Below are 27,432 nucleotides of genomic sequence, written 5' to 3'. Positions count from 1 at the left end.
GGCAAATATTAATCTTTAACTATGCATTCAAACATAAAGGCTTATTCATCAGCTCGCTTCCAACGAAACACACACGCACAAAAAATTGACTAACTATAACTAGTGAAAGGAAAATTTATTTCAACCAGATGAGTACATTATGTATCTTTGCAAATGATAAGATTCAGTGTAACTCAACCACATGAATAAACTTTTGCTAATACATTATAATGAATGCATTTATTTGTAAACATGATGCTGCATTTTACAGCATATACTGTGTGTACATAATGGTTGATACCTGAAGCTGGTATTCCAACAACTGCCAAAGGGTCCCCAAACCCCTAAACGCTCCAGGTGCACTGCATGTAATTGGGGTTTGGTCATTTATGGAATTTTACATGGTACATTTTTGTATGCATTTTTGGGGGCTTCTCCCTTTATTCTGAAGTGACAGTAGATAGACATGAAAGGGGGAGAGATATGGGGGAGAACACACAGCAAAGGTCGGATTCAAACCCGCGCCACTGCAGGACTCAGCCAACATGGGGCGAACGCTCTTACTGGGTGAGCTAGAGGCCGCCCACGAAGTAAAGTTGTTTTTAATCAAACTAACCGATGCATATGAATCTTATGGCCAGGTAGTATTACTCTAGTAATTAAATGCATTAATTAGTAAATAAACAATGCACAGACGATGGTTGGTGAAGGGTCAACAGGGGCTCACCAGCAAAAATCTTTCAGACTTTTGAAAGAATAAGTTGCACCTATTTGACTTTTTGCCTACCTCTCTACCTTATTGATAGGAACAATACTAATTGGAAAAATGTCCATCAAATTGAACAAGGGGCCCTTTCACAGTGTCGTTGTCAATGCTCCTGTGCCTTATGGCATGCATCCAGGTGAAAAATAAATCTCATACTGCCAGCTTTAGGATAATCGAGTTGTCATTACAAGAGCATTTACACCACAGGTGCCTTGTGCAGCATCTCGTCATCATACGAACTGGTGAGAAATTGATGGTGCACAATTTTCCAGGCAAGCCCCTTTATCTCATGCAGCAGCTTTCTGTCTTTTGTGTTTGGCAAACCACTCGTCACTTTTATCTTCAGCCATAGCCTAAAAAACAAGTTTAAAAGCAGAAAGAGCACAGACACATTAAATATCAAGCAAATGTTGCATATTTAATCTAAAAAGGAAAATATTGGAGCAACACCAACCTTATCAAGCAGTTCATTTCCTTTGGGGTCCACCAGTGACAGTTGCCTGAAAGCCTCATCTCCCACAAAGCAAATCTCATGACCATCCTAAAACAAACATTCCAGTCCAGTTAACTTTTATTTTTTTGACAAAGACTAATTTCCCTTGATTACAGCATCATATTGGTAATGCACTTACTGGGTCAGCCAAAATAACCACTTCTACTGTGGCCTTTCCAGGAGTGTCCAGGCTGACTAATGGAGTGAGAATTTTCTGATTTTCATTTTTCATCGTGGCTTCGAGGTCAGGCAGCTGTGGAATGTAATGGAAATATTTATGATACAAATGAAGATTACTCTTCTCCAATATTAACAAAGACAAGAATGTATCCATGAAATAATATTTTACTTGCTCCCGTGGGCATGAAAATGCTATTCTTCCAAATGCTGTTCCATGATCTACTGTCCCACCATTATCGTGAAGCTCCAGTTTACACTGCATAAAGACACAAAAATAAAATGAAAACGTATAATAAAATACATGCCCGATTTATTAACACAAAATACAAAAAACAATTACTTCTTTGATACTTGACTTACTTGCGTGTCCGCAAATCCCATCAGCACGGTTTTCTTTTCCTCATTCTTTTCAATCACCTTCATTCCCAGGAGCGTAGTCCAGTAGTGGGTCGATCTCTGGAGGTCCGATACTCCGAGACAAACCTTCTGCACAGGGTCTGGGACAAATGAGCAAAGGTTACAGGTGATCAATAACAGAGGTACAAACCGTAACACCTGCCAAGCCCAAACAGAGAGCTTGATGTTTCTTATGTATTTGTCATACTTGTTTGTGGCTTTTTATATCATACATTTTTTAATCATTATCAATCATTATTTTATTACTAGAATTATCCTTTTTTTAATCTTTTTGTTATTTCTTTTGGGATTTTATTATTGTTGTCCGTTTTTAATACCTGTGTTTTTGAATTGTTTTGTAAAGCCCTTTGAGCTGCATTTTATGTTACGAAAGGTGCTATAGAAATACAGTTTAAAATATTACATTATACAATGTTCAATTGTTCAGTTATACTTAAAAGTCTGTTTAGCTGAAGATCACAATTATTTTTTTTTATTTAAGACAAAATTGAATACGCCGTCTGCCCAATAAAAAATAAAACTAAGGCTTTTACTGTAAATAAATGTATAATACTATGAAACTAAGTAACTCCTTGCATCTGTGAAGCTGTAACCAGATATTTGGTATTTTTGCTTGATATACTGTATGTGATAAAATGACTACAGTTATTAATTTTCAAAATTAGACTCTTTTGATCACTGGAACAACTGTAATCATAACTCATTTTCATGCATATAAAGAGGCATTACACTGACCTCTGAGAGGCTGCTCTTTGTCTACAAGGTAGAAAGGATACCCTCCTGGGGCCTGGGTCAGATACAGAGCCTCTCCTACCTCAGTAAGAGGCCATCCCAGACGTTTAGCATTGCTTACAGCCTGGCTCGACTGCAGAGTGAGACCCTAAAGCGAAATCATATATGGCAATACAATTCAACTTTATTTTAGACACAGGTCCATATCATTATAATAATATGTAAAAAAAAAGTTATATACATTGAAGTTCATAAGATCAAAGTGATGAAAACACATACAGACATTCATTTTTCCAATGTTTCCAAAAATAAGAGGTGTACCTTGTGTCACTCTGTGTTTGGCTTCTTCTTTCTGCTCTCAACGAAGGCGGTCGCTTTTCTCCCTCTCCCTCCCAGGCCTACCCTGCTTGCTATCTTGTCTCGTGCTGTCTGCTGTTTCTTGTACTTTTAGAGTCTCTCTCTCTGCACTGCTCCTAAACTACGAATTATGGATTTGATTAACGGGTCTCTCGGCGCAATTGACACCATATTCTCGACGAGAAGCTCGGGTTCGGGGGAACCTGACTGCCCTGCCGGGACGTTCGCAGCCGGCTACACGATGGACGCCGTGGGAGAGGTGGCGGGTTCGGTGTGCTGGCGGTTCTTTCCGTGGAGGACATTGAAGATATCTACCTATTCGGAACCATGATAACAGGTCTTTTGCTGATTGGCTCAGGCATTGCCCTGGTTTATCGAGAAATTAAAGTGAAGATGGGAACAGAGCAAATTACCAGGCTGCCCGTCATGGTTGAAGCTGTGGGCAGAGCTGTCGGAACACAAATTGTGACTCTGAACTCCATGAGCCACAAATTGGATACTGTGATTATCATGGGCCCAAAATTGGATACCATCTTGGAGAGACAGTCAGCTCTAGACAAGCTGGACAACATCTTGGGGAAACTCACGGTTTTGGCAAGGAAATTTGATCGTTACGGAGACCAGAGGGGACATTTCAGAGAAGTCGGGAGTGACTAACTGCCGGTTCCTCAACCCCAAGACAAAACAAATTCCAACCTTATCTTTTCGGCTCCTGAACCAGCGCTGGCCTTGGCCAAGGCCGGTGTTGAATACTCACTCCCCCTGGAGCACTACAGCGAGGCACACTCTTCATTTTCCCCACCCGACTCCCACAGACACCTGTTGATTGTTGACTCGTACTGGGTCCTGTTTCAGGGCTGACTCCATGGCAACCGGCTGTGTATCGCAATGACAATCGTGCGGACTGAGTAAACCAGATTACGGGGGCCAGACGTAGCTTGACTAATCAGGCCTACACATACACAAACTTTGACATACATACAGATTTGCAACCACACCCCAGCCCCCTATCCAGCGCCTTCACCGCTTCTTCCCCCAGTCAGGCGGGCAGGTCTGGGGCCAGCGCCTTTGTTTGGCTGCAGGACCAGATGTCTGTTTGCCTGTCCTGGACTACCTCTACTCCATGACCCCCATCCCGATGCACCCATCATCCCACCCCCACTGCGTGTCATGTTATATTGTTATGTTGTGTTATGTGCAGCAGTGCAAATGTATTGCTTGTGTGCTTATGTGCTGAGGTGTTTTTTTCCTGTTCCCACACTGTACCCCTATTCAGGGGCATAGTCTGGGAGTTGCCTTTTTCTCCTCGTCTCTCCTCATGTCATGCTGTATTTTCTTCCCAATTATATGTGTATGTACCTTGTAAAGCGCTTTGTGATTTATATCTGTGAAATGCGCTCTATAAATAAATTGTACTTACTTACTTACTTACTTGTGTCACTCTGTGTTTGGGGTCAGTTAAAGCCATTATAGTTACATTTTTTGAACTGTTACACAACATGGTGTTTTCCTCTGTAAAGTCTTCAAATTAACTCTCACCCACCAAGAAGTCATTGCCAAGTTGATACTCTCCAACCCCATAATTGTATGTCAGTTCAGCAACAAAATGGTCATCTTCTGGGCCAAAGCCAACCATTGTCTTGCTCCATTTTCCATCGTAGGGGCTGTACAGAGAACAGAATGAGGGCAGAATGAGGGCAGCGGTCAGTACTGGGACAGCTCTGTATAATTCTATTATACAGCTTTATGAGTACAAAGTTCAGTAAGGTGTCTCATATCTACCCATTACACGTTGCTTTGCAGCCTTCCTCAAACTCTTCATGGCGTAAAATCTATAATGGTTAAGAAGAGATGAGAAATTAAGCATTCGGTATGAAAACACATGTATTAAAACACTCACTCGCATGACAGAAGAGGAATTTGCTAGCTACGTAACGTTGTAGAGCACAACAGTTAATTCATGGCTTCTGGCCATTAAATTAGGCTGCGAAAAAGTACCTTCATGCCCAGAACATCTCGGTAAAACGTGGCAGTTTTGGTCCTGTCACCAACTTTGAAAACAAAATGCAGCGCTCGTCTCAGAGCCATATTTATCATAGACAGCATATAAACGCTATTTATTGCCAGACTGCGGGGATCGATTAAGCTTCCTTGATGATCGAGTTTTCTGTCGACGATTGGCGGAAAGTAAATACAAAATAGAAAGTAAATACAAGTGGAAAACAGCAGGCATTTACAATTACTATTCCAAGATATTATTTCAGCTTTTGTAAATTAATTAACATTATTAAATACTTATGGACAATTGCTACGACTTTACGCAAAATAAACCATTACAACTACGTTCGCCGTCCCTATACAATTAGGTTAATGGTATAACCCAGTATGTCACATTCTCTCGCGAGGTTACCAGTTTAGCAGCAACTTTGATCGTTAGTTAAAATATAAAAAGAAAAAGAAGACACATTGAAAAAGAGTGTAATTAGTTTGGTAACTACGCAGTGATAATGATTAATAACGTTGCCTATTAAACAAGAATGCATAGCTACATGTATTATGTCCCTCACTACAGCTGGTGTCGGTAAGTAGGTTAGCTTGTGTTAGTAAAACGTTTTGTAGAACAAGAGAAGAAGAAACGGGGCAAACATGGCAGCGTACATGAGAAGCGTGATACGTCTTGTTGCCATTGAGCGAAAAGCTTTTCTAACAAGGGGAAGTAGTGTTATTGAGGAATCAAAGCGATATGTACGCGGACTAAGGAGGACACCTGTCCGAGTGTTGACGGAGAAAGTCCTCAAGCCACAGTGTCAGCCCGCGGGGCTGAACGTCCCAGCTTCAGACCGAGACTCCGTCAAAGCGAGGGATCCCAAACCGGCTCCTGGTACTGCTGCTAAGGTCCCAGCTTCAGACCGAGACTCCGTCAAAGAGAGGGATCCCAAACCGGCTCCTGGTTCGGTTCACTGTTCTAAGGATCACATCGATGGACTGCGCTTCGACAGAGCTTTCCCTGGAGATAAAAGACTGGCGTAAGTGTCCCTTTCATAAAGGAAGTGAATTGTTGCCATAATTGTCACAGATAAGTGGTGGAAGATATTTTACTTAAAGGTGCCCTGCCATACAAAACCGTTTTTACTTGCATTTTTTAAAAATATGTTAGGTCCATATGTGTTTGTGTTATGTTGTGAATGTGAAAATGAACTGCTACCTCCTCTGTCAGCTCTAGCCACTGAACAGAATTAAGCAGAGAAATCAGACCAATTACAAAAACTGGTCAGTCTGACATCATTTTGCCTGAGCTCATTACTATTCATTAGCTCGCCCAGTTGGGCTGGGTAAAGGATTCTGACAGCCAGGCTCTCATTGGCTAGCTTTTAGCCAATCAGATTCAAACAGCTTAGCTTGTTGAATATTAATGAGAACTGGCAGAAATCGAGCTGAGTCTTCCTGTAGGCTTTCTATACCACGCTAGAATGGCTTGAAACAAGGTAACCAAGGCATTTTTTCCACAAAAAATGTTACAGAGTCCATGGTAGAACTTCAGACATTACCACAAAGTCATGAAATACGTGTGGCAAGGCACCTTTTAAGTGAAAGTAGCAATACTGCTGTGTAGAAATACTGTGTTGTGTGTGAGATTTATAATCTTATTTACTTATTCTTTGATCATATAGCTCCAGGTTTCAATCAAAATGTTGCTAATTTTAGAACATTCAGGCAAAGCTCTGTCAGTACTGTAAGGTAACTTGTGTCTGGACAACATGTAACATCTTAGAAGTTTGGTGCCTTCTGTCTTCGGTCTCTTCTTCTGAAAACATGTACATGTGCCTATATGCCTGGCTAATCAGTACTTCAGACTGCAACTTTAAGTAGATTTGGCTGATAGTACCTCCATACTTTAACTTCAGTGATGTTTGGAATGCAGGACTTTAACTTGGAGTTTGTGGTAATATTGAGTAAATTAGTAGTACATTTAGATAGTAATAAAAAGTTTTGAGCTATTTCTGTCAGTTGACAGTTTCAGCTGCTGCCTTTTGCTCTTGAAGGACATAACAGCTGCCTGTGATTTACAAATGGCTTCCCAAATAGTAATCATAATTATGATAATTAGTCATATTCACACTGGCTGTAATCCACCTCTGCCTCTCTGTCTCCCCTCATCTGTCCTTCAGGAGGTTAGTGAGTGTTGCTCGTTCCAGGACATTTCGGGAGCACCAGGGTAAAATCCTCCTGGAGGGCAGGCGTTTAATCTGCGACGCCCTGGATGCTGGAGCCAACCCACAGATGGTGTTCTTCAGCACCCTGGATCGGCTCCGAGAGCTGCCATTAGACAAGCTGAAGAGGGCCACGCTAGTCAAAGTCAAGTTTGAGGACATCAAGATCTGGTCTGACCTCGTGGCCCCACAAGGGGTGATCGGTGAGGGTCATATTTTTAGATTTGGTTTAATATAGTATCAAAACCTGAGGAGGACATGCTGTTAGATGTTGTCCTCCTCTCCTACTCTTTCTTCATCGCCTAACAAATCTATCTCTTTCTCTCCCTGACCCTGTCTTTCACTGGTTGAAGCCTAAAAATATTGTAAACAAATTAATAACATAACTAATTCCACTGGTGGGACTGTTGAGCTCTGTTTCAGACTGATACCTCTGGTTCAGGCTGGTCCTCATCCTCAACACGTGCCTTTTTCAGTCACGGAAAATACTTTTCAATACTCATCTGAATTGAAGCATTCAGTGTAAGAGTAAAAAATGACATAACATAATTTATAATGCGTTTATTTGATTCACAGCTGCTACATATAGTGTTTTGACCTCAACAACCCAACTGCATTTTACCGCAAACTTGTGACAAGTTAACTTTCTAAAGCAGGCACAATCGCTTGTTTGCTAAGAGTCGGGTCGGGACTCAACATTTTATTCAGAATATAAAATATTTTTAATAGGACTTTTTAATGTGTGATTGTGTAAAGGTGTTCACGAGATACCAACCTTTCATGAACTTGTGAATTTCGCCAGCCGTCTTCTCCATAGACAGTGTGTTCATGGAGACAGACACTGTGTGCACGGGGGGGTGATCGGGGTGGGTGGGGTAGGTGGGTGTGTGAGAGAGACGCGTGAGCGACCGAGAGATGGAGGAGAGCAGGGAAAGAAAATGCAGCTAAACAAATGCGTGTTTTAAATGGCGTTAAAAAATATTTGTTCGTTTTTTATAACGAAACGCAACGGCAGGTGTGGATTGTGCGGCACAGCGCCACAATATAGTTTATCTGTGGGAAACACTGGGTTTAAAGAAATGCCAATAAACCAGAGCACGTTTTTCTCCCATCCCGGAATGCTGTGTGGCATACCTGTCAAGTTTTGGATTTGAAAATAAGGGAAATTTTCCGGTGCCCACCTCGAGCAGTCCCACCACCCCCACCAAACTCCAGCATCCCTTTTTAAGACAGGTGTACAAGAAAGCTAAAATCACCAGTTGATGCAGAATGCTGAAAACATTTACAATTTATAACATTGCTTGTCTTTACATTTACATTTTATTTTCATTCCACACATTCTTTTCATTTCATATTGCTTTTCTTTTACAGTTTTTCTTTTAATTTCACATAACTTTTCTTTAGTGAGTTATTGTACAAATGTGTTGCAGACTTTGCATTCTCTAAGACTGTTTTGGAAGGAGTGTATTTGTGGGCGGGGCCAGAGTGGTTCATTTTACATGAGAGTAAAGTATTAGAGCGCAAACAGTTCTGTTGTCTAACGTCTTCCTATTCTCTGTAACAATCTTTCGTACCATGCTAAACACCCTTTCTCAACTTGCATTGCTGTGGGGAATGCATAGTAAAGCCTTCAGAAGTTTTGGCAGCGCACCGTCTCTGTCGTAGCGTCCATCATCCGTCTCTGTTTTTTTTCTTCTTTTTTTTCCCCCGCGTTGTCACTCATCATCTGACCACACACACTATCGCGAGGCTAGTGACAGAGCTCAGATTGGGAATGTTTTTTTTCTTTTTTTTTACTCCGCTCGGGCCCGGGGTATTATTATTTTTTAATAACGCAGGTTAAAATACGGGAGATTTACGGGAAAATACTAATACGGGAGGACGGCGGGAAAGAAGAGTAAAATACAGGACTTCCCCGGCCAAAACGGGATACTTGACAGGTATGCTGTGTGGACTAGCCAGACCTTCCTCCGCAGCTCTGTGGAGGAAGGCCTGGCAATGCGAGACAAGGTTCATTATGAAGCCCAGGTGCTCCGAGTTCTTGCTGACTTCAATTTCTTCTTCTGCAGCCATATTTTCCCGTCCGGACCCATCAAGGTTAAACTTTGCCGTTGGAGGTCATTCAGTGCCCTTGTCCCTGATATGCGACAACATCCGGGACCCTGGCAACCTTGGGACTATGTTGCGATGTGCTGCTGCCGCTGGCTGCCACAGTGTCCTGCTCACCAAGGGTATGCTTATCAATTAAAGATGTCAACATGTGGACTCCACGTCTTGGAAATGGCTCTGCTTCTATGCTTCTTTTTCAAATCTGTTCTTTGTATTTTTTTTTCACCGACAGGTTGTGTTGACGCTTGGGAGCCTAAAGTTCTGCGTGCAGCAATGGGCGCCCATTTCCGCCTTCCCATCTATCCCAGCTTGGGCTGGGAGGATATGGAGAAACACCTCCCTAAACCTGTGACCGTCCACGTGGCTGACAGCAGCTGTGCCGCTGACGGAAGTAGAGGAGAAGAGGATTCACAAGTGAACGCGTCTCACAAATCGTCCAAAGCGGGAGACTATGGCTGGGTCAGCACCAGGCCCAATCAAAACAACGTGCGCTACGAGGAATACGATTCTGATTGGGACTCAGATCGTGAAGATGGGGGACTTTCACTTCCTAGAGTGGACTCAAAGCTGTACCATGAGAGCTGGGCTCGGAGTCCCACTGCTCTTGTAATAGGTGGAGAGACACACGGTCTGAGCGTAGAAGCGGTCCAGTTGGCGGAGAAAACCGCCGGACACAGGCTCTTCATTCCTGTCGCTCCTGATGTGGACAGCTTGAACTCAGCCATGGCCGCCAGTATCCTTTTGTTTGAGGGCAGGAAGCAACTGTTGAAACTAATTCAGACACCTGAAAGGAAATGGAAGTCTAAAGCGGAGCAGCAATTTTCATGACGTTAGCTCTAAATATCAGTACGTGACTTCTGGTGTACATTTGTCCTTGTTACTACAGACTGAACTAAATTATTCTACATCCTGTCCTGCTAATAATAAAATACTGAGGATTTGTGAAAGGTTTGTCTGAATTAATGTCAAGTAAATTTATACCGTGCCATTTTTCATGCTTAGTTTTTTTAGGGCTGTTATAAAGGGAAGGCTGAACAAAAAGATTTGGGATTAGAAAAAAGTTAAATGACCCTTCCTTCCCTGCTCTCTGAAAAAAGTCGGACTATACCCCCCCTTAAAGAAAAAGCACATAACTCCCCCTTTTCTCACTCCCTCCCTATATTTGTCATACAGTTCCTAAGAGCTTTAAATAGATGCATGCGCTTGATGTGTATCAATTCTAGAAAGGACAAGACTGACCTTTTATAGCTGCAGCCACATTGTCTATGTAAATGCAGAAGTCACTACACTTCCATTCCACCTGGAGTCTGCACTTTAACAAATGATCTGCATACGGTCTACAATAATAAATGCAACATTTGCATTGAGCCCACAAGTCTTATTTAAATACTTAAAATAAAGGAAGTGGAAGTTGCAATGTGTGTATTTTACATATCCAAGAAATAACTTTATTATGGAACTCAAAAGGAGCAAAACGTGCTTGCCAGTGAATTTTTAATGGGTGTGACAATTCAGTACTTAAGTAACAGAATACAGGGATTTATACAATCAACACTTCAAATGCCATTTCTGCTCCTTCAGAAATAACCTTTTCATTAGGGACCTTCACAGAAAATCCTCATAATGACTTTGAGATGAGAACCACCATCAACAACCGGCAAGAGATGACTTTCACTCACATAACACGCACAACAAGACACAGGGGTTTTAAAACATCAGTCATTGGTCTGTTACAAGCAAGTATAATGTGATCTTTACTGTATGTGCACCGGTTTTAGTTTTTTTCTTTAAATGGGGCCATAAAGGCTTGCGGCTACATCCAACTGAGGTTTAGCACATTTGCACTACATGTGAATTACAACTGTAAAAATGCATTTTATTCTTTCTCAACATCATTCAGAAACCAAAAGTAACAAAGATCACGCAGACAAAACGGAAAGCAAAGAATCAGCTGAATAAGTAGGTCCACTGTAGCCTAGAAATCATCAATCAATAATTTGCAGCCAGGGTCATGTGGGTCTGGCTTGTCAGGCTAGGTCCACTGAGTAATTCTCAGGTTTTCTCTAGAGTTCAGAAGCTATAGAGTGACTTTAGGCCAAAAAAAAAAAAAAAAAAAAAAAGAACCAACAGAATCTCCATATATATATTACTGTAGGGACTATCGTCAATGCAAGGCACCACAGGAAAAAGAGGAACATGTCTAAAAAATGTTAAAATGTCAGTAAAAAGTGAGACATCTCTCTAACAGTCTGACAAAGTCAGGGGGGAGGCAGGAGAGATAGTGGGAGGCTGGGAAGGGTGAGGGGGAGGGGGGGTAGCAACAGGTCGGGGTTCGATGATGGAGTGAGTCCCATATGGTATGTCCGATTTATATTTGGACTTTCTCTTTAGATGGGCTCTGGTTTGAGCTTTTCAGCCAGGAAATCGCCGACAAATTGCTCCACTTCGGCCGGCGTGATCTCTTCTACGTCGCGAACATACTTGGCCCGGGCCGACATGTCCAGGATGGTGAGAAGAGGAGCTGCTTCTGGGAGGTTAGTGTAGTCCCGCAGGGAGTCACTCATGTCATCCTGTGAAGAAATCAAACCGTGATTAGGGGATAGTATATATGATGTTACAGTGGTGCATTCCTGACCTGCGTGGATGGATTATTGTGAACAGGCCCAAACCACAGCCTTTACTTGAAGTGACTTATTATATTTTCTGTCTTGTTGGAAAGTCAAAAAGCTCAAGTTTTTTTTTTGACTCGCATGACATTTTTATCTGCCAATACTTCAGTAGTCGTGTTAGTAGGTCTACATCCAAATTAGTAAAGCAATTCAAAAATGGTTAACAACAAAAAAGCTCTTCTCTGAAAATATAACATTTATAAAGTTTCTTATAATATTGTGTATAGTTAGTGTCCTGTAGATTGTTCCCAAAGTGAGGGTGGAGACCCACCAAGGGGTTGGAACATAAATCTTAGATGAAGAGGATAGGAAAAAAAAAAAAAAAAAAAAACAGAAAATGGTTGAATGTATTTTAAATTTTATACTACCGATTTCCCACACAGTTGCACACAACAACATGCAACGTTGCAGTGCTGACTGGCAGGAATTCAACTTTTTCTGTGTGTGATTTCATTTTCTTGCACACCTGTTGACTGGGTGTGCTGTATGCAACACTTAGCTTGACTTGTTTTCTTGTAAATAAATAGTCCGTTAGACCTCTTCAGTCCTCTGTTTTTTAATTAATAAAATAAAACAATCTTAGATGGATCTATGTTTTGGTTAAACTGGCCCCACACCATCGATGTATCATATGCAAACTTAAAGGGGTTGCAGGTCAAAAGAAAAAGGCTGGGCTCCACTGGTTTAGACGTCCCATCTTCATCTACAGCATAAACTAACTAAAGTATGTTGGCCCCCCCAACATAGACTTGCTGTTATGTAAGAAGGGGGAGGGGTTGGATTTATATTGGCCCTCGTCTCCTAATGCGTCCATGCTCACATGGCATTTGAATTACTTTGACAAACATGCAAGTCAAACAGTGGATGCTTTCCAGGAGAGAAAGTATCCTAAATTACACATTTCTCTGGTGCTCATCAGTTCAGACTTGCTTTTGGCGGAGTCAACTAGGACAGCACCCATTACTTGAAGTATGCAACGTTACGATTACCCCATACAATTCAGAACTGCCAGGCACAATCTTTATTAATGCACACTTCTCAAAAGAGAATATAAAACGCTCTCCCGTCTTCCTGCAGGCAGCCTGCCCAGAGAGAGCAGAGAGTTGCTGCTTAGTCACACATCCTGCTGTGTAGAAAGACAGGAAGTAACCAGGTGGGGGTCCAACAACATCCATCCTTTTTCAAAAGCTCACTCACATCAGATATACTAAGTCTCATCACACACTGTTTGAATGGCATATGTGGGCAGGAGAGAGAGAGACAGAGAGAGAGCAGAGTTGTGAAGGAATAGGCTACAACAAGATTGCTGCTGGGTTTGGAGAGCATTACGCTTTTATTTCATTGCAGGTTTTCTGAAAGGGCCTCACCCATTTTCTGCCTGAGGCTTAATGTCACCTTTTCACCCTTTAACAACAACCCCTGTAGCCACAGGTAACAGAATGAATCACTAGCAGGAAGGCAGCAACTTTCAAACAAGCTTGAAAGGGCCATTAATTATTCTGACTGAATTATAAATCTCCCCCCTTTGTAATTCAGCTTCAGTTCCAGCCAGGAGTGCTTCTGGAATTGGCATTCCTACCTTGACAGAGATTCATTATTCTAGTCATATCTTCTCTAAGTCAAACGCATTTCACGTGTTATGTTTCGTAAGGTCACGCAGTTCACTTGTTAGATGTGCACAGCTCGATCATTTGACACATTCTCCTTTCCTCATGACAGCATGACCTGATTTCCCTCAGCTTAGTTTGCTGGCTCAGTGGGAGACTCGCAAAGATTAAAGATCAGTTTCATATGGTAAAGATTATGTTGAAAATGCAGAACTAACAAGAAAGGGCCAGAGGGTGGCACTGCAACAAAGATTTGGACTTCTCAAAGAGGCAGCGCTTCTGATGTTAATATTGTTACTGATTTATGTGCCAATGTGAATTTTGTCAAAACAAAGTCAAAAGATAAAGCGACTTTGGATGGATTTCCTGCTACATATAAGGCTCAGGCGTTCTCTCCTTTCCGGCCTCTTTGTTGCATTTTCCCTGTTATCTGTAAATCTGCAGCTACTTTCGCTAAATAGATCAAACCACACAATAAGCTCTCAGACTTCTCATTTAAAAAGCTTGGCTGTGCTGCTACCTTAAAAGGATAAGTATGCCAAGATGAAGTCTGTGAGCTCTTGCTAACAGATGGAACAGATGAGTTGCAGTGTGGTATTTTTCATAGGCAGCTAACTTCCTCTGAATGGAGCCCGTTTTATTACGCTGCAAATCACCATACGATGACCATTTAATACTGACAGATGTAAGCTGTCACTAAGGACAATGCTGTTACAAGTGAAATACTGCTTGATTCTCCTACTACAAATAGAAGCTGTGCCTTGCATGCTCTCTTGCAGCCATACTAATTGTACATTATAGATCATCTGGGCACACCATGTAAAGAAACCACAAGGAGAGAAATTCCACAATCTGTCACTGTGGCCTTTTCCAGCCTCGCTGATACTGTATGAGAAGATGTAATCTCTACATCAGTCTTCGCCTCTGTAGGAAGTCATGCATCTTCTTTTGTGTGGCTTCTCTGCTTGTGTAAACTGCTTCTCATGAGGTGCAGCCATTCCAGAGCCCCCCCCGCCCTCTGCAGCTCAGAACAAAAAAGACAAAGGGCCTCTCTGCTACAGCCCGCACTCCACTCACAGCTGCGATAAGGCTCAGCGTGTGTTTACCGTGTGTGGAACCTGCTGGGCCGTATCAGGCTTATTGGGATTATTGATGCACTATGGCATTTCACAGACGATGACCATCTGATAAGGCCTGAACTGATGAGGACTTTTTTTTAAAAACCTCCCCACAGGCCTCTGAGCCAGGGCTGTGTCCATCTAACTGGCCAGCTTTGATGTCTCAAGGAAAAGTCATGACTGTGAAATTTTGGATATTATCAGCTGCACTGCACATCTAAATACTAAATGGAATTAAAAAAAAAGTCAGATTTATTGAACTTTTAGGACAGCTTTTTACTTTTGAGCAAAGACACAAGAAATCTTTAATGTCTTTATATTATACAATACTTAAAGTCTACACGCCAATGTAGCGGCTCTACGAAGCTATGTGCTAATATCAGCATGCTTACATACTCACAGTGGCAATGCTAACATGTTGATATTTAGCAACTATAATGATAACCTTATTCACAGTCTTAGTTGGGTGTGTTTCATGCTATCATTTGCTAATTAGTATTAGACACATGATAAAAGTATTGAACAATTTGGACCTGATGATGGCGCTTGATAACACGTTACTGGATCACCAAGTTGTTACAACTCATGGGGGCATATGTAAACGTAACGCATTTCATTCTAATTGGTTTAATAGCTGTTGAGACATTTTACTCACAAAATAAAAAATGTGAATAGAGCTGCAGCTATGTTTTTATCATCGACTAATCTACCGAGTATTTCCATGATTCATTGATTTATCGTTTGGTCTATAAAACGTCAAGAAACAATGACAAATGCCCGACACAATATCCTAGAGCCTGAGGTGACATCATCAAATGTTATGTTTTGTCCAATCAACAGTCCAAAACCCCAACATATTTAAATCACCCTAATTTACATACAGTAAGGCCAGGAAAAGCTGTAAATCTTCACATTTGAGAGCCTGGAATTATCACATTTGGACAATTAATAGACCATTGGAATTGTTTTAGGCCTAGATTCATTTTTGGTCAATCGACACATTTTTTCAGCTTCAAATGTGAACCTCATTGTGGCGCTAGAATAAAACTTACAGGATCCCCAAAGTCATTAGGATTTATCCACTGAGCTCCATGAATGTGTGTAACAAATGTTATTGCAATCCATCTAATAGTTGTTGAGATATTTCACTCAAAACCACAAAAGTGAACCTCATGGTGGCGCTAGAGGAAAACTAACCAAACACAGTGGGCGTCATCCTCTGGGAACCATGAGTGTTACTCCAACATCACGGCATTCATCTTACAGTTGTTGAGATAGTACAGTTTGGACTAAAGTGGTGAACAGACAGACCGTATGGCCTTTACTAAAGAATGGCTAAAATAGCTCTATTGAGCTTTACACACAAAATAAAGCATGGAAAAGTTGAAGAGAAGAATCACTGCTGCTTGCCACAAAAATATGTTATATTTGCATGTTACTGGATAATACCACTAAAGTTAATTTTGCATGCAACGGCCAGTACACAGCAGGAATGGAAGAACAAAAGATCTTTCATTCTGCATTTATAAAAACAATATACTACTCTGTGGCAGATGGTTTTTTTCAGTAGGGTAAGAAGATCCTGTGTCACTCTGCTCAGCCTGGCCTCCCCCCTGAGAGACTGCCAACATACTGCTGTCTCATGGACACAGAAAACCCAGCAGCTGGCCTGGCAAGGAGTGTGCGACTACCAGGGCTACCCGGGCCAAGCCCAGAGCCTGGAAGCTCCTCTCTCTAAACGCCTGAAACGGGAAGAAATATCTGACCGTGAATCCGATCCGGAAAATGAAACCTGGTGATTTTTGAGCCAGGAAATTATACCTGCGCTGCGTGGATGTAGAAATATCTGCCTTAGCATGCGTGCCACAAGGGAAACAAAGCAAACTTAGACTTAGACTGAATCACTTCAAGCTCCAGTGCAACAATGTGTCTTTGTGTTAGGTCAAATAAATACTGGCACGCAGACAATGAACACGAAACACTATCCTGTCAACTCTCGTCTTTCTGTAAGCTTTTCTTGTTCCGTGTACTGTATGTCGGTGACATTTCCAGGCTGACGAGCGGCATCGGACAGACAGACACACACACACACACACACACACACACACACACACACACACACACACACACACACACACACACAGGGTCAGTCACTTAGCACATGTGCAAGCCCCACGGCCACGAAACCTGAGCCTGCCCTCCGTGTGTGACATGAGAAACCAGCGTTGGGCAGGGAGAACTGGTAAGGAAAGGGGAACTGGAGGGCAGAGAGCAGGGGACTGGGTGGAGGCAGCTAATCTGCTAATTATGTCAGCCGCTACTGCTAACTCCACCAGCTCTAGGAAGGTCGAGACAGAACAACATGAGTTAACAAGAGGTATGAAAACTTCAGGGTTCGTCCCACAGGGGGGTGACGTGGGAGGAGATAAAGTAGGAGATGGAAGGATTATTTGGACGCAGTCGGAGGTAGTAGATAAAGTCCGATGGCACGCTCTGGGTCTTCCCATCCTGATAAAAAGGCACCAAGTTAAATTCTTGGTCATGGATAGGAGTGAGTGGCACTCTTGCAGGTTCAAGAGGCTCAAAGAGTGGCCTCTAATGCTGCCATTTCAACAACAGCCAAAGTGTTGGGTGCGGAAACAAACCAGGGACTTGTGTGACTGACTGTAATGGCCGACATGTCTTGCTCACAATTCTTTAATAACCAAAAGTTAACGTGGCCATAATCAATATTTTCATATCAACAATGGATCCTATAACTATGTGTGATTTGAAAACTGATCGCTCGTTGTGGCAAACCTATGAAAATGATCACCTCACCCTGCAGTTCCCCAGACATTTCAGCATCTTTTAGCTCCTCGTTTTGGTCTTCTAGCCTGCAACTTTATCGTTTTGCTCACTTTCATCCCAATCAGAATCTTAACCAGAAATGATTGTTTGTTACATTACAATACAATATCGGCATTTTTTAAACTGTTAAATATTAATATCAGTAATTGGCCTCAAATCTCCAGTCTGTTACTATATGTCATATTGCCAAGCGCAGCACAGCAACACACACACACACACACACACACACACACACACACACACACACACACACACACACACACACACACACACACACACACACACACACACACACACACACACACACACACACACACACAATAATTGATCCAATTTCAGCTATGCAGGTTTGTGTGAAATGGCATTTATCTGTGCGTCGAGTGGCTTATCTCACCTCTCCAGCCACAAAGAACAGCAGCGGCATCTCCTCCTCCTTGGCTTTGTACTTGGCCATAAGCTTCTCCGCAATTGGCTGAATCAGCTCCTTTGCTGGCTCCAATTCACCTTCCTCTTCAGCGTCTGAACAAACCATGAAAAGAGACACAGAAAGATCTTAAAAGTACGAAAAAAAAAGCCACATGTCAGAGGAAAAATGCACAGATGAGTGAAATGGGAAGCAAGGAAGGACAGATGACTGGGGGACAGATGAGTGAGGACATGAAAGAAAGTGTACAGATGGTCTTTGTCTTGTTTTGTAATCCAGTTTGACTGCAAGAGACACCAGGCTGGTCTCACACTAATGAGGGTCACCACTGTCCAACTTTGTCATTTAGTCCTTCTCAGTCCTCACAAAACCACTAACTGTCCTACATTCATGTCAAAGTCATTTTTTCTATGCTATTCACAAACCTCCTGCGTTTCCTTTCTTTGCACCTTCTGTATTAGCATATAAATAGATAGATAAATACTAAAACATTTCCCACAGACCTTGGGACCTTTCAACACTGCAAGGATTTTCCACAGAGTCTGACATTCAATATGCTCCACATAAATGCCACACCATTCACAAGCAAGAAGCTCCAGGCAGAGCCCCATGTGGAGCTGCAGAGGCTGCATCCTAAATGCCCGTCTACTCACCCACAAACAGGACGAGGCAGGGCCCCTCGTGGAGCTGCACCGCGTTGGACTCGCTGAGCTCCAGCACGGGCCGAGGGTGCCAGGGAAAGAGCCGGCACTCCGGGTCGTTCAGCACCTCCACGCGGCCCTGTCGCGTAATCACGTGACCCTCTGCGTCCAACAGAATCAGCGTGGGAATACCTGGGGAGAGAGAAAGAGGATGTGAAGGTGGTGGGAGAGGAAAACAAAGAGAGGAGGGCAGGAAATGGGCAAGAGTGTGGGAGGTGGTTTCCGTTAATTATCGCTTCATGACGCAGACTGTTCCCTCTCCCACTGAGATATTCTTTGTTGTGTGGATGTTTCAGGTTTTTGGCTCTCGGTCTGCTTTTACTTGTGATGTGCTAACTTTTTTCCCACATGTCTTTGGCTCCCACCATCCTTCCGATTGCAATCTCCTTGGCTTATTAACCGCCTTATCAGAAACAGACACCATCTGTGAGCAAACAGTGTACGTGAGTGAGTGGGTTCCCGTCTGCGCATGTGGACTGAAGTCAGAGGTGGGGGGCCATCATGAACTGCATGGAATGGGGGCAGTGTTGACTTGTCTTCCATGCATTCCTCGCATACTTTGCAGGAGAGGCCGAGAAAACACACACACACACACACACACACACACACACACACAATCAGGAGAAAAAGAGCGAGGCACAGCGGAAGAGGCGCAGCACTTCCGTAGCGAACAAGACTGTAAACTTGATAACCGGCCCACATTCCTCAGGCAGCGGGGGCAATCTGTGTTGCGGTTTGCCTGGCCAGCACCGATAGCTGTCAGCCATGGTGCCAGTGTTTCAGTGTGTGGCAGAAACAATAAAGCTACACTCTCTCCTCTTAGCTTGAAGATCTGAAGCACATATATAAAAGGAGGAGGTGGCTGTAAAATACCTTGTATTCCATAAAGTCTGTTGAGTCGTGACCGTCGAGCCTCGTCCGAATATGGCACCGCCAACCACGGCATCTCGCTGAAGTACTGCATAAAGGACTCCTCTGACCTGGAGGGGACAGCACCAAACAGGTCTCAATTTAACAGCTGAACAGAGAAGACAGACAGAGAGAGTGTGTGTGTGTGTGTGTGAATAAATATGATCTGATCTGTGTTCTGGCTCGTCAATCTTACCTGTCAGCGCTGACAAACACAATCTCAAACTTCTGACCCGACTCTTTGACGGTTCGATATGATTCCACCAAGACTCGGGTCAAACTGCGGCATGGCGGACACTAATGGAGACAGAAAGAGGAAAGAAAAAAAGACAATGTAAAAGGGACTGAACGAGGGAATGTACAGTATACAAATATGATCGGTTGCTGCAGCAGGGTCCATTACTTTGTGTATTTCCAAACACCTTTCCACAAACTAGTAATTCTTTCTTGTTTTGTATCCAGCTACTTTCAAATATAGAATTCTTAAAGCACTAAGTCTGCTGTAATACTCTAGCTTGAGAAAGTGTTTGACTCTGTGTGTGTGTGTGTGTGGGTGTGTGTGTGTGTGTGTGTAGATCCCACACTATCAAGGCAGGGGGAGCTGTGGCATGGCTGGCATTAAGATTACATCAGGATCTATTTAAATCAGACAGGGTAAGGAACTTATGCAATTATAATCATTTTTGAACCACCTCTTTGAAGTTTGCCTTTGGGTAAGAGAGACGTCGGGAAAACTCTCCACACTGGGTTTCAGAGATTTATTTATTTTTATTTTTTTATTTTTTCCCAAATGCATTATGTTGCATTGTCTACAAAGTAGTATATTATCATCTATTTAAAATTCATTTAATCATTTTTATCTTGCCTTAAATCTTTAGGAGAGGTCTTTGTATACGCTTTCTGACTTCTCCTGCACAGGCTTTTATTTTGAAATCACGTACATGTGAGTATATGCAGGAGTCTGTAGAGTTGCATATGAATGTCTCTGTGTAGATGTCATATCTTTTAACAACAGTGGTATTTTAGTGAAAACAAAGAAATTAAATAAGTTGTCATTAACATTAGTAAAGTATATGATCTATTCCAATGTATTGACATAGAGCAGCCAGACAGCATTCCATCACCATTCAAGCCTGTTATAGTGGATACAGTATGTCAAGCACTTTCATTGATCCGGTCATAAATCCTCATCATACCGACACAAAAGGGACTGAGAGTGAGAGTGTGAGGCACAAAGCCTCGATCGATTCACTGCTCATTAATTGACTTCTTCTCCGGTTTCTCATAGAAGTAAACACTGTATATTATAGTTATACTATATTATAGTTTGCACAATGTGCTGTCGAAGCTAAAGCATCATAAAGCCGTATGTGGGCTAATGTGGGCTTTTCTTTGCCCGTGTCTGTGACTGAACTTTTAGCTCAAGTTGTATTGTAATGAGTTAAAAAGAAACATTCCCTCACACTGCAGGCAAAAAAGCAACTGCACAGTGAAATATAGGTCATGTTTCTCTGCCACGGGCCATTTCAAGTTCCTAGAACATTAAGGGGAAAATAAATTCTGTTTAAATGGATGCCAAGGCCAGGTGCTGGCATTTCATGTTTGTAAAATCACTTTAATAGCGGATAGATTTACATGAGTAACCAGGGGGAATGTGGTGTAAAAACACCGCAAATAAACTCCTGTAATGGCTTTTGTGACTTGTCCTTTTCAATTTCGTATGGGTCTGGGGTTTGAGCCAGCCTTCAGGCGTCACCGTTCTGAAGAGCCCGTCTCGGAGGCTGCGGCTCTGGCAGCTGCTGTGCTGACTGGCCCAGCAGCCTGCGCTGCATCTCATCAGGAACAGTTCACCGATCTTTCATGCATCACTGAGTCATGACCCTCACTGGCTATCAGCAGGTCCAGCAGAGAAAGAGACAATAGTGATGATGTCAGTGGGGTGCGGTGACCAATGAATACTTGAAAAAAAAATAAAATAAAAGGTTGTGGTGAAAGGACTGATAGGGATAGCTAACCACTGTTAGTGTAGAGTCGCCTCCACCCTCCTGCTCCTATCTCTTATCTGACCTGACTAACCACTCCCTCTTTCACCTCCACTGACCTTTCTTCTCACAGATGTTTCTGTGTTTTGACAGTCAGGAGTAAAGTAAAAACCAGGGTCCTCTTTGTCCTGTTTCTCTGCTTCCTGTACTCACCCAGTGTGCTGAGAAGTAGACGCCCACGTAGTGGCCTTCCAGAGAGCTGCTGTCAGTTGTCTGCCTGTTGTTCCTGAGCAGAGGCCCTGCCACCACCTCTGCAAATGGCTTCGGCCCCCAGGGGAACTCCAGGCCTGGGATAGGGCAGGAAAGTGGAGGGGGGGGGGCAATGGGAAGGGATAGAAGGGAAAGAAAATAACCAGAAAAAGAAAGATAAGACCGATAACAGGGTTTCCACCCAAAAAAATTGTTTATCCCGGTGGCAAGTGTCTTTTTTGACGAGGGCCTGGTGTGAGCCAGTAATAACATAACCGAATGATGGACGGAGTGGTGAAATTGAGGATTTAAAAAAAGCTAAACGCAGATTCCATAGGGCCTTTATATTGAGTCAGTGCTGAAAGCTAACTGGAGAGTTGAAAATATGACTACGTCTGAGTTCCCAACCGAGCCGCACACTGTAACTGTTGTTCATAAAACGTCTTAAAAATACATAAAAAAATAATTTCCAGAGACTTAGGCCTGGTGGGGGGCAACTTAGGCCCAGGGGGCCATGTGGCTTGCAATACACTGGGGGAAACCCTGGATAAGACAACAAAACTATGCTAATGCTAGCTGCTCTGTGAAGCTGTACATAGGCACAGCAGTGCTTTGAGCTAAATGCTAACATCAGCATGCTAACATAACAATGCTGATATTTAGCAGGTATAATGGTTACCATGGTCACTGTATTAGTTTGGCATGTTAATAATAATAAACCTGAGGCTGATGGGAATGGTATTACTTTGCCAGGTATTTGGTTAGAAACCAAGATATTTTACGATGGCGCTAGATGAACGTCAGTGGATCGCCAAGGTTATTACAATTTATCCCGAGGGGCACATGAATGTTTATCATTGTAATCTAGCCAATAGTTATGGAAATATTTCAGTGTGGACCAAACCCATCCATCGAGCCACAACACAAGAGTAGTTCAAAAAAAGTGTTTCAGGTTAGTTGAAAAACTAGAGTAGGGTTGGAACTAACAATTGTTTTCATTATTGATAAATCTGTCAAATACTTTCTTGATTAATTGTTTTCCCTTAATCCAAAGTGAAGCCCTCAAATGTCTTATTTTGTCCACAGATATTTAATTCACGGTCGTAGAAGACAAAGGAAACTAGAACATATTCATGTTTGAGAAGCTGGAACCAGATCATTTTGGTATTATATTTCTTAGAAATTTGTCCCAAAACCAATATCAACATTATTTTTTTGTCAATTGACCAATCAATTAAATCGACTAATCATTGCAGCTCTAAACCAGAAACGCTATTTCCGTCTGTGGCATGGCTGTTAGATAACAAAAAGTCATATGTGTTTGTCATGTATACGTTACTGACAGGCATTTTTGTCACATCTTCTACTAGAAATACACACTGGATTCAAATTATGGTTTTAATGACGACTGAAAGCCATGCCTCTCAAGCGATTCCCTCCTGCTCTCCTTCACACTTTCCATTTCCCTTTCAAGGTCTCTTCATTGTTACCGTCAAGCTCTTAGAGATGCATTTGGTACAGCAGAATTAAAAACGAGGCAATCATAAATAAAACCTGGCTAGTTCATAATGGGCTCTTTATGGGAGCATGGTTGTCTAGGGCTTCATTAGGCAGGAATGACACGTCTGCACCGCACTGACACAGCCTTTTATTGTTGTCCTGATTGTAAAAGTGCACTCCATCTTCACGCTGCGGGCTAGTCTGCCGCCACTCAAGTCAGGCTTTTCATCAAGAGTGAAAGGTAGACGGCCCTGAATCGTTCACCCGCCCCTCCCAGCCTCGATGTACGGCAAACTTTAGTGCCCTTTTCCTATTCCTAACCATAGTTGAATTGATTTCGTCAGATAGTGCTCTTAGTCTGCCTCTCAAATAATATGAACAGGAAAATACATCAAAATGAACAATAAAACCAAAATGTGAGCCTGTTAAAGTGCTCATATTATGCTCATTTTCAGGTTCATAATTGTATTAAGAGGTTGTACCAGAATAGGTTTACATGGTTTCATTTTCAAAAAACACCATATATTTGTTGTACTGCACATTGCTGCAGCTCCTCTTTTCACCCTGTGTGTTGAGCTCTCTGTTTTAGCTACAGAGTGAGACATCTCACTTCTGTTCCATCTTTGTTGGGAGTCGTACATGCTCAGTAAGCACTGCTAGCTTGTCAGTTGCAAAGTATGAGGGCGTGCCCTGACAGTAGCTAGGTAATGACTACTAACCAGTCAGAAGCAGAGTATGAGGGCGTGCCCTGACAGTAGCTAGGTAAGGACTACTAGCCAGTCAGAAGCAGAGTATGAGGGTGTGCCCTGACAGTACCTAGGTAAGGACTACTAGCCAGTCAGAAGCAGAGTATGAGGGCGTGCCATGCTAGCAGCTAGGCGAGCATTATAACGTGCGTTACAAAGTGACCCACGTTTGTCTCTGAAGTAAAGGCTGGACTACAATAGAGCTGTTTGGAGCAGTTGGTGAACAGTGTTTTCTGTTGGAGATGGTAAGTCCCTTTGGGGTGGACTTTGGGCTTTTTCACTTTGTAAATCTATAACATGCACAAAAAGATATATAACACCATAAAGGAAAGGGAAAAAGCCAAAAAGCATAATATGAGCACTTCAAGTGGTAAGCATTAACAGAAAATGAAGGCATGGTAGTGTGTCTGCGCCCATTTTTGCTACTCAGTCCAGAGATTCATGTGTTCTTCAGCCACATCTAGTTTGGAAGAACAGTTACTGAATCATGGATAATTCTCCAGACTCGGACTGGCTTTCATTAACCAAGCAGGCAGGGAAATCTGTCACAATCCTCGTGTGAAATCCATTCTGCTTCACCACTGCGCTGCCATAGAGCCGCTATTCTCCCTTCTCACATGACTAACGGCACTTCCTTTTCACGCTGACCTATCGAGGTCTGAAGAGGCAACGGTTGAAAATATTGAGATCTTCACAGCCACAGAGGACGTCCTCCGTACAGGGAAAGGAATGCAAGTTCACTCTTGTTAATTCTCTGTCTCCACTTCAAAGTGCAGAAATTATAGGGTTTGCAGATGAGGAAGAGAGACATGAACACACTATAATATTCATGCAGCACCATAATTATGGCAACACAAATGAGGAGGGGGGGGGCTATTGCAAAAATGTTTTAGCCAAATGCTGAATGATGTGGCCCTGCACTATCTCCACAGGGAACTGGGAGCATTTGGTAAACATCGTTACACAGAATGAGGGTTGTGTCTGTGTGTATGTAGGCGTGATTTCTGTACTTCTTTACATCATGGTTTACTACTTTACATTTATGAAGTTTATCTCCACTCATTTGTGTTGTGTAACGAAGCTGTACATTACACCGTGGTAGATTAGATAGCTTAAGTTGGAGTAATATAATATTTTGCACTGTTGCAGAATAAAGTTTGATTATTATTACTCCAATTGTTATTATTTTAGTATCACCCACTAGCACTGCATCATTAAGTGTCTGTCGGTTTCTTTTGCACGAACTGAAAAATCAAAATGCATATTAATGCACATTTTCTATTACATGTAAGTTGCTCATTCATTCTAGTTGAGAGACATTTCGTTTTGCAAGTAAACTCCTTTTTTGTCTTGTGTTCTGAATGAAAAAATACAAAAAAACGTTAAAAAGGGAAGGGAAATGACAGTTCAGGGTGTTTCCATTGTTGTGTTTAACTTTTGTTTTGATGTTTTTGTTAAATGTAATATCTGCAACATCTTTCCTAAAGTCAATGAATAATCACGTTAAATAATCGTGATTTCAATATTGACCAAAATAATCGTGATTAGGATTTTTTTTACATGATCGAGCAGCCCTACTGTATCATTAGGTGTCTTTCTGTACGTTTAAAAAAAAAAATAAAAAGACAAGAAGTAGAAATGCCACATCAAAACGCACATTAATCCACATTTTCTATTACTTGTAAATTGCTCATTCATGCCCCATTGCCTCAGGGGAATTTTCCTACCTGCTGCAGTTTTATTTGGGACAGGTGTAACAGTAGAGTAGAACGTCTGGTGTGAACCCAGAGCGAGGGGTGTGCAATTTGAGTTTGATACAGTCTTGATGGTGTTGATTAAATAGATTATTCAAGGAGAAGCAGTATCCCATCTTTTACCCAGAGACTCTGAAGAATGCTCCCCACCAAGAATTCAGGGTTACGCAGGTTTGACAGACAAAGTGTGTGAGAAATTGATCCATGTTGTTCTGTCCTTTTGACCCTCAAATGTCTTCCTATTACCTCATTTCACTGATATTTTTAGGGCTGAATGGCTGGTTGGTGGTCGGGGTTAATAAAGAGGATTAAGGTCAGAGCTTGGGGGTCAGGTGATAAAAGTAAATCAGCTTACTGTCTTCCCTAATAATATACCACAAATGCATGGGTGAGTGTGTGTGGCTGTGGAGTCTGCCGATCTCACCTTTAGGGTCATCTCTGACCACCAGTAGACCATTCCGACACACCACCTTCCCCGTGGCTGCGTCCACAAACACCAGAGATGGGATACTAGTTACTTTGTATTTGTTCCACAGCTTCATCTGTGGAGAGAAAAAGATGAGGAGAGGTTGGAAAAAGAAAAGAAAAAAAACCTTGATGGAAACATTGATATTTATTTCAATTTCAGAGCTGGAAAAACTATTTAACCCAGTCTAAAATGATGTCTTTAGTGCAGCTACGCGGAGCAGTGGGTTCACCTAGAATATTGCAGTTTAAACAAAACAAATGTCAACTGAGCACTATATGTATTTTATAGGACAAACACCCTCTCTGCTGTTTAAAAGAGACTCGGGAGACTAGGAGGTAGAATAAAAAAAAAAAATACAGGAGTGCAGTCAGCCCTGAGGTGAATTAGCAGAGGGTGAGAAGCACACTGCTGCACTTTAAAAGAGGCTGAACGAGAGCAAACTCATGCTGTCCCCGCTGTGTCATGAATAATAGTAAAAGCATGCCGAAAAAAGCACTACTTTAACTCTGCGGTAAAGAAGAGCTTTCTGAATCCTGAAGTGTTGAGCACTGTGAATTATTGGAGCGTCTTGGATAGACAATCCAAGCCTCTGTAGGCATTTATGAGCGCCCACTGGCCTTGAATTTAATCATAATAAATGAGTTGCTAAGAATATGGCCTCATAAAGTCAGAAAAGATCCTATATAGCCAGAAATCTGTGCATGGACTGACACTAGAGTTTAGCAATCAGTGTATTCCTTAACATCAAAGAGGAGATCAGCCATTTCACATATCTGAGACTCACTTTCCATATCAGAGGGAAGAGTCCTACGCTGTGAATAGAAAATAGCCTGTGTCTTGTAAACAGCGGCAATCGGCGCATGCAATGTTGCTGCTTCAGCAAGTTCAAAAGAATAAGAAGGGGATCCCTCGCAGCATGTAATCCAGATCAGAAAATTCAGGAAAATCTCCAGAAGACTATAGTGTCAGTGGCTCGGTCTTTTATTTGACTCATATCCTTCAGGTTCTGACCCGGTTCTATTTAATCTTTTATTGAAATGCCTTTAATGACTTTGCAGGACGTTCTATAAAAAAAAAAAGGTGAATTCATCTTTGCCAAAAACTAATTTAACACTGTACCATTCAATGTATTACCTGCTGTACTCAGCCAAACACCTAAGTGCCCACATCATATAATGATTTGCGTTGTCTGGATGCTGCAGTAGTTATT

At 42.2% G+C, this 27,432-nt stretch overlaps 3 protein-coding genes across 3 annotated transcripts in view; 1 reads left to right on the top strand and 2 right to left on the bottom strand.

Annotated features, from left to right (window-relative positions):
* Positions 1-100: 100 nt before the first annotated feature.
* Positions 101-5,144, bottom strand: glod4 (glyoxalase domain containing 4). Its single transcript, XM_039791048.1, has 9 exons — positions 4,923-5,144; positions 4,707-4,756; positions 4,468-4,588; positions 2,571-2,715; positions 1,779-1,915; positions 1,588-1,674; positions 1,378-1,491; positions 1,200-1,286; positions 101-1,098 (listed from the first exon to the last, which is right to left on the bottom strand). The coding sequence occupies exons 1-9, from the start codon at positions 5,028-5,030 to the stop codon at positions 1,033-1,035; spliced, it is 915 nt and encodes a 304-aa protein (XP_039646982.1). The 5' UTR covers positions 5,031-5,144; the 3' UTR covers positions 101-1,032.
* Positions 5,145-5,293: 149 nt separating this feature from the next.
* Positions 5,294-10,195, top strand: mrm3a (mitochondrial rRNA methyltransferase 3a). Its single transcript, XM_039791026.1, has 4 exons — positions 5,294-5,950; positions 7,094-7,338; positions 9,205-9,366; positions 9,477-10,195. Exons 1-4 carry the CDS (start codon positions 5,571-5,573, stop codon positions 10,070-10,072), a joined length of 1,383 nt encoding a protein of 460 aa, XP_039646960.1. The 5' UTR covers positions 5,294-5,570; the 3' UTR covers positions 10,073-10,195.
* Positions 10,196-10,721: 526 nt separating this feature from the next.
* The window catches only part of nxn (nucleoredoxin), a 61,583-nt gene continuing 44,872 nt past the window's right edge, over positions 10,722-27,432 (bottom strand). Inside the window, exons 2-8 of the mRNA XM_039791039.1 lie at positions 26,178-26,295; positions 21,718-21,851; positions 19,719-19,819; positions 19,487-19,593; positions 18,566-18,745; positions 17,883-18,007; positions 10,722-11,814 (exon numbers count right to left, since the gene is read on the bottom strand). Of these exons, the coding sequence (XP_039646973.1) occupies positions 11,632-11,814; positions 17,883-18,007; positions 18,566-18,745; positions 19,487-19,593; positions 19,719-19,819; positions 21,718-21,851; positions 26,178-26,295 (948 nt within the window). The 3' untranslated portion in view covers positions 10,722-11,631. The remainder of the gene's footprint in view (positions 11,815-17,882; positions 18,008-18,565; positions 18,746-19,486; positions 19,594-19,718; positions 19,820-21,717; positions 21,852-26,177; positions 26,296-27,432) is intronic.

This window comes from Perca fluviatilis, chromosome 2 (genome assembly GCF_010015445.1).
Source record: "Perca fluviatilis chromosome 2, GENO_Pfluv_1.0, whole genome shotgun sequence".
NCBI lineage: Eukaryota > Metazoa > Chordata > Actinopteri > Perciformes > Percidae > Perca > Perca fluviatilis.
This window is presented reverse-complemented; position numbering and strand designations above follow the sequence as displayed.

What these genes read in the sequence shown, in the direction of transcription:
- mrm3a (XM_039791026.1), top strand. Translation starts at nt 5,571, where the DNA reads ATGGCAGCGTACATGAGAAGCGTGATACGTCTTGTTGCCATTGAGCGA. An exon ending in CCTGGAGATAAAAGACTGGC is followed by an intron (nt 5,951 to 7,093) that starts GTAAGTGTCCCT and finishes TCTGTCCTTCAG; the next exon opens with GAGGTTAGTGAGTGTTGCTC. An exon ending in CAGTGTCCTGCTCACCAAGG is followed by an intron (nt 9,367 to 9,476) that starts GTATGCTTATCA and finishes TTTCACCGACAG; the next exon opens with GTTGTGTTGACGCTTGGGAG.
- glod4 (XM_039791048.1), bottom strand. Translation starts at nt 5,030, where the DNA reads ATGCTGTCTATGATAAATATGGCTCTGAGACGAGCGCTGCATTTTGTT. An exon ending in AACTTGGCAATGACTTCTTG is followed by an intron (nt 2,716 to 4,467) that starts GTGGGTGAGAGT and finishes ATTTCGCTTTAG; the next exon opens with GGTCTCACTCTGCAGTCGAG. An exon ending in CAAAGAGCAGCCTCTCAGAG is followed by an intron (nt 1,916 to 2,570) that starts GTCAGTGTAATG and finishes CATTTGTCCCAG; the next exon opens with ACCCTGTGCAGAAGGTTTGT.